At 41.7% G+C, this 14910-nt stretch overlaps 1 protein-coding gene across 1 annotated transcript in view; it reads left to right on the top strand.

Annotated features, from left to right (window-relative positions):
* The window catches only part of PRTG (protogenin), a 147183-nt gene that overhangs the window by 73152 nt on the left and 59121 nt on the right, over positions 1-14910 (top strand). Inside the window, exons 7-11 of the mRNA XM_062206647.1 lie at positions 466-625; positions 3173-3420; positions 5467-5631; positions 11261-11566; positions 13111-13299. Coding sequence (XP_062062631.1) covers positions 466-625; positions 3173-3420; positions 5467-5631; positions 11261-11566; positions 13111-13299 — 1068 coding nt within the window. The remainder of the gene's footprint in view (positions 1-465; positions 626-3172; positions 3421-5466; positions 5632-11260; positions 11567-13110; positions 13300-14910) is intronic.

Here is a 14910-nt window from a genome sequence, read left to right as displayed (position 1 = left end):
ACTTGGGCCATCCTCCACTGCCTTCCCGGGCCATAGCAGAGAGCTGGCCTGGAAGAGGGGCAACCGGGACTAGAACCCAGTGTGCCTGCGCCGCAAGGCGGAGGATTAGCCTGTTAAGCCACGGCGCCGGCCATGTTCTGCTCCTTTTAATTCAAGCTTTCCTTTTAACTTCTCCTCGCCCACCCACAAATCCATATACCCATTCACCATTCCGAAATTTTATTCATTTGTTACCTCTATACATTGAGTAGGATTGTGGGAACATATTTTTTAATATGTTTATATAGATGGTCTCAATAGAGAAAACACAGAGGAAATGGACACTAACTGATGCAGAGTCACATGGATAGATACATGGCAATGTGAACAAGAGGCATATTCAGGAAAAGGACTTGCTTCATTTGCTGTACTCTTGATGTTCCTGTTGGGACCACAGAAATTTTTTCTTTTTTTCTTCAAAAATAGCTCCTCCTTCATTTGTTGAATGGCCAGAAAGTTTAACAAGGCCTCGGGCCGGCACTGCTCGATTTGTGTGTCAGGCAGAAGGAATTCCCTCACCCAAAATGTCATGGTTGAAGAATGGAAGGAAGATTCACTCAAATGGTAGAATTAAAATGTACAACAGGTAGGCTATATCACTTTGCTACTATAATATTTATATAAAATGGTTATAATATCAAACACTTAATTGGTAGTTAAAGCTGAATTAAACTAAAATATAGACGATCCATCTGTATTTTATATGTGGATCATGAAACTGGTCAATTAGAATGATACGAATGTTGGAAGGTTCCCCAGACCAGGGAGCCAATTTTGATAAGCCACTAGCTAATATACCACAAGCAAGCATATTCACTCTTTGAGGACTCACTTCCTTCTCCTGTAAAGTCAAAAAAGTAGAGGAATTTTTTTTTAAATTTCTCCACAGCTCAAACGTGATGATTTTTAAGAACTAACTTGTATTAGTATAAATATGAATTCATGTAACATTCTTATTTGCTTTGAAGAAACCTTAAAAATTTTGGTTAACTTGAATTTTGTGTATATATATTGTAATATTGTGTAAGTTGGGTACCACTATAGAGTAATATGCTTTCTTAAAGCCAAATTTTACAAAAAGATCTATTTAGGCCGGTGCCGTAGCTTAACAGGCTAATCCTCCGCCTTGCGGCGCCAACACACCGGGTCTAGTCCCGGTTGGGGCACCGGATTCTATCCCGGTTGCCCCTCTTCCAGGCCAGCTCTCTTCTATGGCCCGGGAGTGCAGTGGAGGATGGCCCAAGTGCTTGGGCCCTGCACCCGCATGGGAGACCAGGAGAAGCACCTGGCTCCTGGCTTCGGATCAGCGAGATGCGCTGGCCGCAGCGGCCATTGGAGGGTGAACCAACGACAAAGGAAGACCTTTCTCTCTGTCTCTCTCTCACTATCCACTCCGCCTGTCAAAAAAAAAAAAAAATCTATTTATTTATTTATATTTGGAAGTAGAGTTACAGAGAAAGAGATCTTCTGTCTGCTGGTTCATTCCTAAGTAACTGCAGTAGCCAGTGTGCTGGGCCAGGCTGAAGCCAGGAGTCAAGAGCTTCTTCTGAGTCTCCCCCATGGATGACAGGGGTCTGGGTACTTGGGCTGTCCTCAGCTGTTTTTCCTAGGCCATCTGCAGAGAGCTAGATCAGCCGGGATAGGAACCAGTGCCCATATGAGATTCTAGCTTTACAGGTTTAACCCATTATGCCACAATGCAGTCCCTAAAAGCCAAATTTTAAAAAATGGATTAAGATGTGGAAAGAACAGGTCATCAAAGAAGGAGGTAGCTTTCTCTGAAGGGAGGAGAGTACTTCCACTTTGACTATGACCTTGTCTAAATATGATCAGAGTCGGTGAACTCAAAAGGCTTCCATAGCTTTGGCAACTCATGACAAGAGCCTAGGGTGATTACTGATGCCATAAACAAGAGTGTCAATTTGTTAAGTCAACAACAGGAGTCACTGTGCACTTACTCCTCATGTAAGATCTCTGTCCTTAATGTGCTGTACATTGTGATTTAACGCTATAACTAGTACTCAAACAGTATTTTTCACTTTGTGTTTCTATGTGAGTGCAAACTGTTGAAATCTTTACTTAATATACACTAAACTGATCTTCTGTATATAAAGAGAATTGAAAATGAATCTTGATGTGAATGGAAGGGCAGAGGGAATGGGAAAGGGGAGGGTTGTGGGTGGGAGGGAAGTTATGGGGGGGGGGGAAGCCATTGTAATCCATAAGCTGTACTTTGGAAATTTATATGCATTAAATAAAAGTTAAAAAAAAAAAGATGTCACCAAAAGAAGACAAGTTTTGGATATCATAGATACTTAAATAGATTCGGAAAACAATTAGAAGTAATTATAGGTAATTAGTACAGAATATTTTTCAATTAATTGATTGCAGTTGTTTTTTTAAAGATTTATTTATTTGAGAGACATCCCATATGGACGCTGGGTTCTAGTCCCAGTTGCTCCTCTTCCAGTCCAGCTCTCTGCTGTGGCCTGTAAGGCAATGGAGGATGGCTTGGGCCCCTGCACCCGCATGGGAGACCAGGAGGAAGCACCTGGCTCCTGGCTTCGGATCGGCGTAGCTCCGGCCATAGCGGCCATCTGGGGGGTAAACCAACGGAAGGAAGACCTTTCTCTCTGTCTCCCTCTCTCTCTTACTGTCTAACTCTGTGTCTCAAATAAAAAGAAAATAAAAAAGATTTATTTATTTGAGAGGCAGAGTTATAGATATAGAGAGAGGAGAGACAGAGAGAAAGGTCTTCATCTGCTGATTCATTCCCCAGATGGCCGCAATGGTCAGAACTGGGCCAATCTGAAGCCAGGAGCCAGGAGCCAGGAGCTTCTTCTGGGTCTCCTGCATGGGTGCAGAGCCCAAACACTTGAGCCATCGACCACTGCTTTCTCAGGCCATAGCAAAGAGCTGGATCAGAAGCAGAGCAGCCAGGACTCGAACCGGCATCCCCTATGCCTCACAGGCAGAGGCTTAACCTATTAGGCCACAGCAGCGGCCCCTATACAGTTTTTTAAGTTATTTTTGTCACCAAATTTCTGAGCACATTTAGCAGTAGTTGAAAGTGACTTTTGTATTATTTTTGTAATTTTTCCTAGAAATAAATGCTTTTTTTTTCTTTCCTCAGTAAACTGGTAATTAACCAAATAATTCCTGAAGATGATGCAATTTATCAGTGCATGGCTGAGAATAGCCAAGGATCTGTTTTATCTAAAGCCAGACTGACTGTAGTAATGTCAGAAGACAGACCCAGTGCCCCCTATAACGTGCATGCTGAAACTATGTCCAGTTCAGCCATCCTTTTAGCTTGGGAGAGGCCACTTTATAATTCAGACAAAGTCATCGCTTATTCTGTGCACTACATGAAAGCAGAAGGTAAGCAGTGTGAACAGTGTTTATTTTTAAGTGCCATTTGCTGTCAGAGATTTATTTTCAGTATAAGTGATGTTTTACATAACCCGCAAAATGTTTTTGAAATTCTGTGGCATTTATCTCTTTAGTAAAATAATCTATCACCTGTGAATCTGTTTTTTTTTTTTCTAAATTTCCTGTCTTTGTTTACTTTGTATATGTAAATATAGTTGGAGATTTTTGTTAGAAACAAGTACCAGCTAATGCAGTGTATCTCCATCTGTAAAAAATTACCAAGTACTTAGGAATCTTACCCAGCTAATGTATAAATTCCTTACATGAGATTTAATATACCAGTATGTTACATAAGAATGGTGGTATTACTGTTTATTATAGTAATATGGTAATCTGTTGACACCACAGTGTTATTTTTATGGAAGAAAATAAATATGAACTTCATTATGTATTTGATTTTGTGTAATCTGAATGTTTTCTGAAATCACGAAGAACTCTCTGAAAATTGAACAAGATGTTCTTTATTGATATTTTACTTGTGTAAAAGTAGAAATCACATATGTATTAAAATTTTTATCCAGAATTACTGGTTCCATTATGATTTTTATACTTACATTTTACTTTTAGCAAAAGTCTCACAGGAAAAAGGAAAGCCATTTATAAATGCTAGAGATTTCTCTATTGACTTTTTATAGAAACCAATAGATTCTAGTTTTAAACCACTGTCAGCTTTTATGCAATATTCAGTAAACATTAAAAACAAATTCAAATTCCCTAAGATTGGTGATGTATTTAAATTGTCCGTAGGAACAGGTGGTTTGTTTTTGCTGTTGTTGTTAGTTTTTTTTGTTTTGCACTTTGAAGTAGTGTTTTGAAAAGAAGTATTTTGAATGTGAATCAGGGGTCATGGAAGCAAGAAGAATGCAAGTCTGATAACTGAGCATGTTCGAGTATGTTAATTCCCTTTCAGTGATTTAGGAAGGTAAAAGGAATGCTGGTTTTGGTGGAGACCCTCTTGTTCGCTTTTATGATTGTTTCATTAGAGCCTCCACATGTGGCTCAGTGGGCTATTCAGGGACAGAACAAGGCTTTTTAATTCGAACTCAAGGAGCTTGTTTGGTGGGTCAGAAATCGTACCATGCGGCTCCTAATTAACAAGCCATTAGCCAGTCTGTTGTGAAATGCCTGTAATCTTGTCTAATTAAAATGCTATCAAGTTAATTCAGAATTGTGGGAAAACTTAATACTGGAATTTGCCTTCTGTTTTGTTTGTAACTCCAGCGTGGGGAGAAGGGACTGGGGTCCTTAGTGAGTTTTGATGGAAGTTGACGGGCATTTACTGTGAATTGTTAGCAAAGCACATTAGCTGCCAGTGCTCTTGTTCCACTTTGCAGGTTGGCTCTGTAGGAATTCAGTCCGACAAAGACAAATCCTCTTCTGTACCTTGCCATGCATATTTTATTAAGAATTGGTGAGAATTTTTTTCTGTGAGAAAAAAAAATGAAAGCTCACTGTGGGACAAAGCACTGTGAAGCACATTCTGTGCTCTCAGTTCACTTACTTGCAGGGTAAATAAGAGAACAGCTTACATCAGTACAATTTAATAGAATCTGTAGGGGTAAATTGAGATCTTTTGCAGGACAACTTCTGGTTTGGTTTGCTTTTATAATGAACAGAGCCATTACATTTCCTACTGTTTGCTCCATTTAGATTTAAAAGAAAAAAAGAGAAACCATGCATTTAAGCAAGTAGAACTTAGAGTTATGAATTACAGTACTCTGCTGTTACTACTGTACACGGTCTTCACCGTGAGTTTTGACTAGATGCTAAATGAAGCTTAGAGACAGTAATTCTCCTTAGTTGTATTTATTCAGGAAAAATTCAGATGAGTGCTTTGTAGCAAGACATGGTTTACTTTTAAAAAATAAAGACCTTCTCGTACACATTTTGTAAAGGGATGGACAAGGTGACAGATTGGACCCACCAACCAACCAGTGGTCTTGTTCATTTCATTTTGAATATTCATGATTTTTAAACCTGGGTTCTTTAATCAAGGTTTAAATAATGAAGAGTATCAAGTAGTCCTCGGAAATGACACGACGCATTATATTATTGATGACTTGGAACCTGCCAGTAATTATACGTTCTACATTGTGGCTTATATGCCAATGGGAGCCAGCCAGATGTCTGATCATGTTACGCAGAATACTCTAGAGGATGGTAAGAAAACATGATTCTAGATCACTGAAGTATGAGCATTCATATGCTTAATTAATTTCAATTTAATGTATGTGTTAATTAGAGAAATTACCTGCTTTTTGGGTTAAATAGCCAGATACATGAAACAGTAGGTTGGTTTACCATTTCAAATCTAACTTGTTCTAACTTGTTTGGCCAGTAATGTTATAAGGATAAAGAATTTTATTTCTGGAGCCAGTGATGTGGCGTAGCGGGTAAAGCCACTGTCTGTGGTGCTGGCATCCCATATGGCGCCAGTTTGAGTCCCAGCTGCTCCACTTTCTATCCAGCTCCCTGCTCATGCACTTGGGAGAGCAGCAGAAGATGGCTCAAATGCTCAGACCCCTGCGCCCATGTTGCAGACCTGGGGGAAGCTCCTGACACCTGACTTCAGATAGGCCTAGCTTCGGCCATTCCAGCCATCTGGGGAGTAAATCAGCAGATGGAAGATCTCACTGTCTCTGTCTCTGTCTCTGTCTCTCCCTCTCAACTTTTCCTTCCAAATAAATAAATAAAGCTTAAAGAGTTTCATTTCTGATTCATAATATAAGTTTTAATAATGACATGATTGGATTGCCTTTATATTTCTCCAAAGTTCCTAGTTTAAAGTTTTTTATTTATTTGAAAAAGAGAGAGAGAGGGAGAGCACTCTCCCATCCATTGATTAACTCCCCAAATTCCTGTAACAGCTGGGGGTAGGCCAGGACAGAGGGAATTCAGTCTGGCTGTCCCACATGAGTGGCAGGGACCCAACTACATGAGCCATCATCTGCAGCCTCCCAGGATGCCCATTAGCGGGAGCAGAGCGGGTACTTGGAGTGAGTGTCCCAAGTGGTGTCTTAACTGCTAGGTCATTTGCTGCCCCCAACCCCAGTGTCCTAGTTCCTAGTTTAAATTGTGAACACATTACAATATTTTTTAACTAAAACTCAAGCAGAATTTGAGTTTTTCTATGAGTAAGTAAATATATTGACTGTTACATGTTGAATGTATATAATGACTGAAGATTTATGATACTGGATTGCTGAAACTAGAAGTTAATGAAATTTGGTATTCATTAGTTCATAAATTTTTTTTAGATAACCTAGTAGCTCTTGCTTTATTATGAGGTATAAAGTGCTTCAGTGTGTTCTTGACCATAGGTTAGAAATTGAGTTATTCTTGTGAGGGTTGGCAAGATGTGTGAGATAGGAAATGCCATGTATCAAGACAGCCACAGCAACTGGCCTGCTCCTCTCACTCTTCACATTGTGCTATGGAAGAAAGGGTCTCTCTCTGTGGGGGCTCCAGCAGGCCCATGTTTGTACCCTGCACCGCAGGACAGGGAATTCCTTCACATATGCCCAGGTATACTACTTCCAACCTTGGAAAATGCTGCACGAGGTTTCCACAACATTTTTATATACATAATTCCCATTCTCTGCTTTTGCTAATTTGGTCTCAGAGATCCTCCTTATAGCTGTACAATGCCACTTACTTAGATGTTTATACAGTCAGAGTTTGACTCAATGAAAAAATGTTCACTTGTCTGAATGTTGAATTCCAAATTTTTGTTTTCATTTCAGAGCTTAGTCTATGTTAGAGTGAGCCACAGTATATATAATATCTCTGGTTCTGTCATTTAATAGCCTGTGCTGTGCATGTCTGAGATAAAGCACAGGCTGATGTGTGTGTATGTGTGTGTATGAAGCACTTTTCAAAAGTTCATGAAAATACATATTTTGAAAAAACTGTGCATAGATTTAAAAATTGACTTGTGCCAAAGTAAATTTATCTTTTAACTCCATCTTTCTGTGTACTTTTTAAAGTGTCCTCATATTCTCTCTACATCCTTAAAGAACATGATTTAAGCACAGCAGGTGACTTGTTAGTTTGGCATTGCAGTGAGGATCTCCTCTAAACTTTTCCTTCTCCAGAGCTTTTTCATTCGATGAAGTTTATTTTGTTTTGTGGATAGCATACAGACCTTCTGACACTGCTTTTCAAATTTCTGGACCATTTTATTTCATTTATTTATTTGTTTACTTGAAGGACAGTTACAGAGAGAGAGAGAGAGAATCTTCCATCCACTGGTTCACCCCTCAAATGGCTGCAATGGCTGGGGCTGGGCCAGGCTGAAGCAAGGAGCCAGGAGCTTCTTCTGGGTCTCCTATGTGGATACAGTGACCCAAGGACTTGGGCCATCCTCCACTGCTTTCCCAGGCCATAGCAGAGAGGTGGATTGGAAGTGGAGCAGCCGGGACTTGAACCAGTGCCCATATGGGATGCTGGTACTGCAGATGGAGGCTTAACCAACTGTGTCTTGGCACCAGCACCTGCACCATTGTCTTAGTCCACCACCTCAAACTGAAATGTTTGTTTCTGGATACAGAGCCACATCTGTGCCAAAAACAGCAGACACTTAAGAGAGCTCATTGTGTGTCCCTTCTAAAAACCTCGTTTCTGTCATCTCACTTAATTCCTCCATAACTCTGCAATATGAGAACTGTTACTATGTAAGAGCCACAAGCGTCTAGAGGATAGGAGTGTGGGCTCTGTAGTCTGTCTGGGGCTCTTTTGATTACTAGTTGTGTGACCTTGGGAAAGTGATTTTACCTCTCTATACCTCACTTTCCTTGGCTATAAAGTGGAAATGATAATGGGATGTCAGTCATTGAATTTCTTTTGAGAATTAATGCATCCATACACAGAAAGGACTCAGAAGTGCTTAACAAATTAACCTTTAATTTTCCACCTACTTTTTGATTCATTAAGTAAATACTTATTGAGTGCTTGCTGTGTATTATTCAGTACTTAGTAGTGAACAAAACTTATGAAAAAGTGTCCCTTACCTCATACAGCTTGCTTGCTAGTGGGAGCAGCAATAAATAGGGTAAACAGTAAATTATATACTATGATAGCGATAGGTGTCACTTCTCCTTAAGAAGTAGAAGGGGCCAGTGCTATGGCGCAGCAAGTTAAGATGCTGTCTGCAGTGCTGGCATCCCTGCTCCACTTCCCATCCAATCCCTGCTAATGTGCCTGGGAAGGCAGCGGAGAATAGCCCAAGTCCTTGGGCTACTAGACCAGGATGAAGCTCCAGGCTCCTGTCTTTGGCCTGGTCCAGCCTTTGTCTTTGCAGCCATTTGGGAAATGAACCAGAGGCTGGAAGATCTCTCTGTCTTCTCTTTCTCTCTCTCTCTGTAACTCTGCCTTTCAAATAAATAAATAAATCTTCAAACAAAAAAAGGAGGAAAAATACAAGATTCAGGGAAGGAGAATGTGAAGTGTTGGGAGGATTTGAGACTTTAAACAGAGTCAGCACCAGAGGAGGGCTCACTGAATAAGTGACATTTGAATGAAGAACTGAAAGAAATGAAAGTGAGGGAGCTGACTCTGCAGATGACTGGGGCAAGTGTATTCTAGGCAGAGCTCGTGGAGGGCAAAAGCATGGCTGGAGCAGGAGGGACAACAGGAAAGCCATAGAAGATGAAGCAAATAATAATGAGAGCCAGCCTTACAGACAGGGCTTTATATGAAGACTCGAGCTGTTACTTTTCAGTGAAATTTGAACTATTTTTGAGTAGAAGAGTGATCTGACTTGCATTTGAACAAGCCAGTGTTTTAAGAAAATAGGTATGGGGCCAGTGCTGTGGCATAGTGGGTAAAGCCCCCACTTGCAGTGCTGGCATCCCATATGAGCACCGGTTTGAGTACCAGCTGCTGTACTTCCAATTCAGCTCTCTGCTATGGCCTGGAAAAGCAGTAAAGGATGGCCCAAGTCCTTGGGCCCATGCACCTGCGTGGGAGACCCAGAAGAGACTCCTGGCTCCTGGCTTCAGATTGGCACAGCACCGGCTCTTGTGGCCAATTGGGGAGTGAACCAGCAGATGGAAGACCTTTTTCTCTCTCTCTCTCTTTTTTTTTTTTTTTGACAGGCAGAGTGGATAGTGAGAGAGAGAGAGACAGAGAGAAAGGTCTTCCTTTTTGCCATTGGTTCACCCTCCAATGGCCGCTGCGGCCGGCGCATCTTGCTGATCCGAAGCCAGGAGCCAGGTGCTTCTCCTGGTCTCCCTTGCAGGTGCAGGGCCCAAGGACTTGGGCCATCCTCCACTGCCTTTCCGGGCCATAGCAGAGAGCTGGCCTGGAAGAGGGGCAACCGGGATAGAATCCGGTGCCCCAACCGGGACTAGAACCCTGTGTGCCGGCGCCGCAAGGCGGAGGATTAGCCTGTTAAGCCACGGCGCCGGCCCTTTCTCTCTCTCTCTCTCTCTCTCTCTCTCTCTCTCTCTCTCTCTGCCTCTGCCTCTTCCTTTCCTTCTCTCTTTGTGTAATGCTTTCAAATAAATAAATAAATCTTAAAAAAAAAATAGATAAAAGCAAGTAAACCTGTTAGGCTGTTGGAAGAACACAGGCTGAAGTCAGTGGTGGCATGAATCAAGGTGGTAGCAGAAGATTTGTAGCACCACAGCACTGAATGTAGGGTGTGGTGTGTAGGAGTCCAGACTGACACTCAGGTTTTGGGCTTGAGCAGTTGAACAAATGATTGTGATTAACTGAGTGGGGAAAGACTGTAGCAGAAGGTATTATCATTATCATCACTGTATGTATACAGAAACCTAGACTGAGAAAAGTTAATTTGCCAAGATCACACAAAGTAGTAAGTGGTAGAAAAAGAATTAAAACACAGAGAGACTATCTTTAGACCAAAGTCTTCACACTTAATGTTAGTTTGCCTACAGCTATTCTTGGCTTGTCCTGGAATATTAGTTTTATATAAATTACTGGAGGAAAAACTTTCTTCATGTTAAATGTCATATGTGAGAATGTAAAATTCATACTGATTTTTAAGGTGCAACTCTTAGACTTCAAATAATTGTCTGCCAGATTATAACACTGCAGTCCTAGGCTTGTTCCTTCTTGTATAGTTCACTCCCTTTTGCTTTAAGGGAAGGGTACTATGGAAGTACTTGAAAAGTAGTCTCGTATTTGGTTTAAGTATTCTCACAGTCACCTCTAAAAGTTACAAAACAATCACAACAGTGATTAAAAACCTTACTTTTGGCCGGTGCCGTGGCTCAACAGGCTAATCCCCCGCCTTGCGGCGCTGGCACACTGGGTTCTAGTCCGGATCGGGGCACCGGATTCTGTCCCGTTGCCCCTCTTCCATGCCAGCTCTCTGCTATGGCCCGGGAGTGCAGTGGAGGATGGCCCAAGTGCTTGGGCCCTGCATCCGCATGGGAGACCAGGAGAAGCACCTGGCTCCTGGCTTCGGATCAGTGTTGTCGCCAGCCGCAGCGCGCTGGCCACAGCGGCCATTGGAGGGTGAACCAACGTCAAAAAGGAAGACCTTTCTCTCGGTCTCTCTCTCACTATCCACTCTGCCTGTCAAAAAAAAAAAAAAAAAAAAAAACAACTTACTTTTTGTGCTCTATACACTTGGTCCTCCCTTATTATTTGTTCTTTTTTGTTTCTTTGTTCTTTGCTTCTCTGAAAAGCTTTGCCAGAACTGAAAATGTCTCTTCTTTATCATGTTAAATGTTGCTATAAAGAAAATTTAGTATGTACTGGTATGCTAAGTGGCAGTCCAATTTTAAGTATTTATTGGCAACCTGTTTTCCTGTATGACTAGTTCCTCTGAGACCTCCTGAAATCAGTTTGACAAGTCGAAGTCCCACCGACATTCTCATCTCCTGGCTGCCAATCCCAGCCAAATACCGGCGTGGCCAAGTGGTGTTGTATCGTCTGTCCTTCCGCCTAAGTACTGAGAACTCCGTCCAAGTTCTGGAGCTCCCAGGGACCACACATGAGCACCTTTTGGAAGGCCTGAAGCCTGATAGTGTCTACCTGGTCCGGATCACTGCAGCCACCAGAGTGGGGCTGGGAGAGTCATCAGTGTGGACTTCACACAGGACACCCAAAGCTACCAGTGTGAGAGGTAAATTTCCAAAGACTATTGAAGAAGAAGAATAGTATTTTTACCTTTGGATCAGATTTTTCTTCTCTAAGTTATATTTGTTTTATGAATAAAAATATTCCACAAATCATGCACTTATCTGGAAAACAAAAGTTAAACTTCTTATTTAGTCATACCTTTATGTATAGAGTTTGTTAGTGCATAAATCTTTTGTTTGCACTACTAGTTTACTTAGCAAATCCTATTATGGACAGATTAGCCAGAATCAACCTAAATTACCAAAGATAATATGCAAGCTAGTAGAGACTTAATGTTATCGCCACATATTTTTTTTTTATTTCATAAATGTGAATTTACAAAGTGCAACTTTTGTATTGTTGTGGCTCCCCCCCCCAACCTCCCTCCCTCCCGCGGCCCTTCCCTCTCCCTCTCCCTCTCCCTCTCCCATCCCACCCTTTATCGAGTTTCATTTTCAATTACCTTCATATACTGAAGATCAACTTATATATACTAAGCAAGGGTTTCAACAGGCTGCACTCACACAACCGCACAAGGTATAGGGTACTGTTCGGCTAGTAGTGTTTTTATGTTTCATAGTAAAACACATTAAGGACAGAGATCCTACATGGGGAGCATGTACCCAGTGACTCCCGTTGTTGATTTAACAATTGGCACTCTTATTTATGATGTCAGCAATCACCCGAGACTCTTGCTATGAGCTGTCTAGGCTATGGAAGCCCCTTGAGTTCACCGACTCTGAACTTGTTTAGTCAAGGCCATGTCACAGTGGAGGTTCCTTCCTCCCTTCAGAGAAAGGCGCCTCTCTCCTTGATTATTGCCACATATTTTTTAAATCATCAGTTCAATCTATACCATAAGACTGGGAATTGTAAATTTTGTTTATTTTTATTTCATTTGAATGGCAGAGAGAATGAAAGAGAAGGAGAGAGAGAGAGAAATTGATCTCCCCAAATGCCTGCAACAGCCAAGGCTAGGCCAGGCCCAAGACAGGAGTCTGGAACTCATGTGGATCTCCCACATAAGTGGCAGGGAGCCAGGTACTTGAGGTATCATCTGCTGCCTACCAGGATGCACATTAGTAGGAAGCTGGGTTAGAAGCAGAGGAGCTGGGCTGCTACCCAGGCTCTGATATGGGATGCAGGCTTCCCAAGCAGTGACCTAAGTGCTGAACCAAGCGGCTGCCCTAGACTGGGAAATCCTGGAACCTTCTCTTTTTACTAATATGGAGTATATTACCACTTTTTATTGTTGTTATAAAATGATCTCTCTTATTACAGAGGGAGTATTGGCTGGTTGAATTAGAAAGTAGTTTTTCTTCTTTGGAAAAAATTTACAAATGTATGCTAAGTTTTTTTCAGTATTTATGTCTCAGTCTTTTTTTAGGTAGCATTTTGTGTTCTTACCTCCACCTCAAAGTTAAGCTAAAGTATAGTTTATTGTAATTATTTTCATTAACGGTTGGCCTGAGAGATCTGCGGTATTTTGTGTCTCCCTTGGGATTGAGGGTTGTTTGTATACATATATTTTGTGATGAATCTTTCTAGCTCCCAAGTCTCCAGAGTTGCATTTGGAGCCTCTGAACTGCACCACCATTTCTGTGAAGTGGCAACGCGATGCCAAGGACACAGCAGCCATTCAGGGCTACAAGCTGTACTACAGAGAAGAGGGGCAGCAGGAGAACGGGCCCATTTTCTTGTCCACCGGGGACCTGCTCTACACGCTCAGTGGCTTAGGTGAGTGGGGCTCTGCTGGGATTTTCCTTTTTTCCTCCCTCTCTAACCAGCTGGGGGAAAAGTTACTGGATACAAGGCTGGGGAACTGACTGACGTTAGGAAGAGAAGAATTGATTTTTACTACATCACTACAAATATCCTACTGTTTTCAGCAATGACCATTGGTGAGTTAAACTAATGGCTAGCCCTCTATCTTTCCCCTAGCTCTGGGAATCCATTTTTCTTTCTAGAGTTTACTTGTGGTAGTGTAAGGTCCTGATTAATTATCATATGTGAGGTAGAAGTAGAGTGGTCACATAGTACTCAGTAATTAAGTTTAACTTAGAATTTGTCTCAGAGTGGTATATATGTGTGTTACTTTACGCATGTAAATGATACACATATCTATGTACAAAATAATACCTCTACATGTGACCCATGTAACTTTAAATATTCACTTTCTGTAGTTCTACCCCCAGAAACACTGGAAAAATACATGTGTTTGGATTCATTAGTATTATGAAAGATGCTGTTTTCTCTATCATTCCTATCTTTGCAGGGTAAAAGGAAGTTCATGATGTAAATACATTTAGTATAAAATAAAGACTTTTAGAGGTGAACATTTAACATGGTGGTTAATGTCCCCCAGATGTGCTTCTGACTCTACCTTCTTAATAATGTACATGCTGGGAGGCAGTGGTGATGGCTCCTGTAGTTAGGTTCCTGCCACTCATGTCGGGGACCTTGCTTAAGGTCTTGGCTCATGCTCAGACTCAGCCATTGCAGGCATCTGGGGAGGGAACCAACAGATAAAAGTGCTCCTTCTCTCTGTCTCTCTCTTTGTGTCTTTGCCTCTCAAATAAATTGATTTAAAATTTTTTAAAAGTATGTCTAAAATGAATATATGAGCATAAAAAGATGTAACAATGTATAAAATATACATTCAGGGGGCAGGTGCTGTGGTGCAGCAGGTTAAACTGCTCTCTGCAGTGCTGGCGTCCCATATGGGCGCTGGTCCAGGTCCCAGCTATTCCACTTTTGATCCAGGTCCCTGCTGATGCACCTGGGAAGCAGTTGAAGTTGGCCCAAGTAATTGAGCCCGTGCACCCACGTGAGAGCTCTGAATGAAGCTCCTGCCTCCTGGCCTCAGCCTGGCCCAGTGCCAGCCATTGCAGCCATTTGGGGGGTGAACCAGCAGGTGGAATATCTGTCTTCCCCCACAACCCTCATGTCTCTCCTTCTCTTGCTGTAATATAAGTAATATAAGTTAATGAATCTTAACTATTTGTTGCTTATGAGTGGCATTTTATCCTTAAGTGCAAAAAAAATCACTTTAATTATGGTTTTGAACCAAATGCTTACTGAACTGAGAGAACACCTGCATGTATTAGAATTTTACGTAAAGCATTCTGGCTTCTCTCACAGACTGCCCTTTGCAAGTGAGGGAAAGGTGCTGCAGGCTGCTTCTCCGGTTCTCTCCTGGCCTCATGCTAGCATAAGCTGGGAGCCTAGAGACTCTTGAGTAGGACGCAGTGGTGGGAATCTGTTTTCAGATGCAAGAATATAGAACACCATTCTGCCGTTCTTTGCCGTAGCTTTCCAGATGGTGTTTTACTCATAATTTTGTTACGT

This window comes from Lepus europaeus, chromosome 11, assembly GCF_033115175.1.
Source record: "Lepus europaeus isolate LE1 chromosome 11, mLepTim1.pri, whole genome shotgun sequence".
Lineage (NCBI taxonomy): Eukaryota > Metazoa > Chordata > Mammalia > Lagomorpha > Leporidae > Lepus > Lepus europaeus.
The sequence above is the reverse complement of the archived record's forward strand: the minus strand, read 5'-3'. Positions and strand labels throughout refer to the sequence as shown.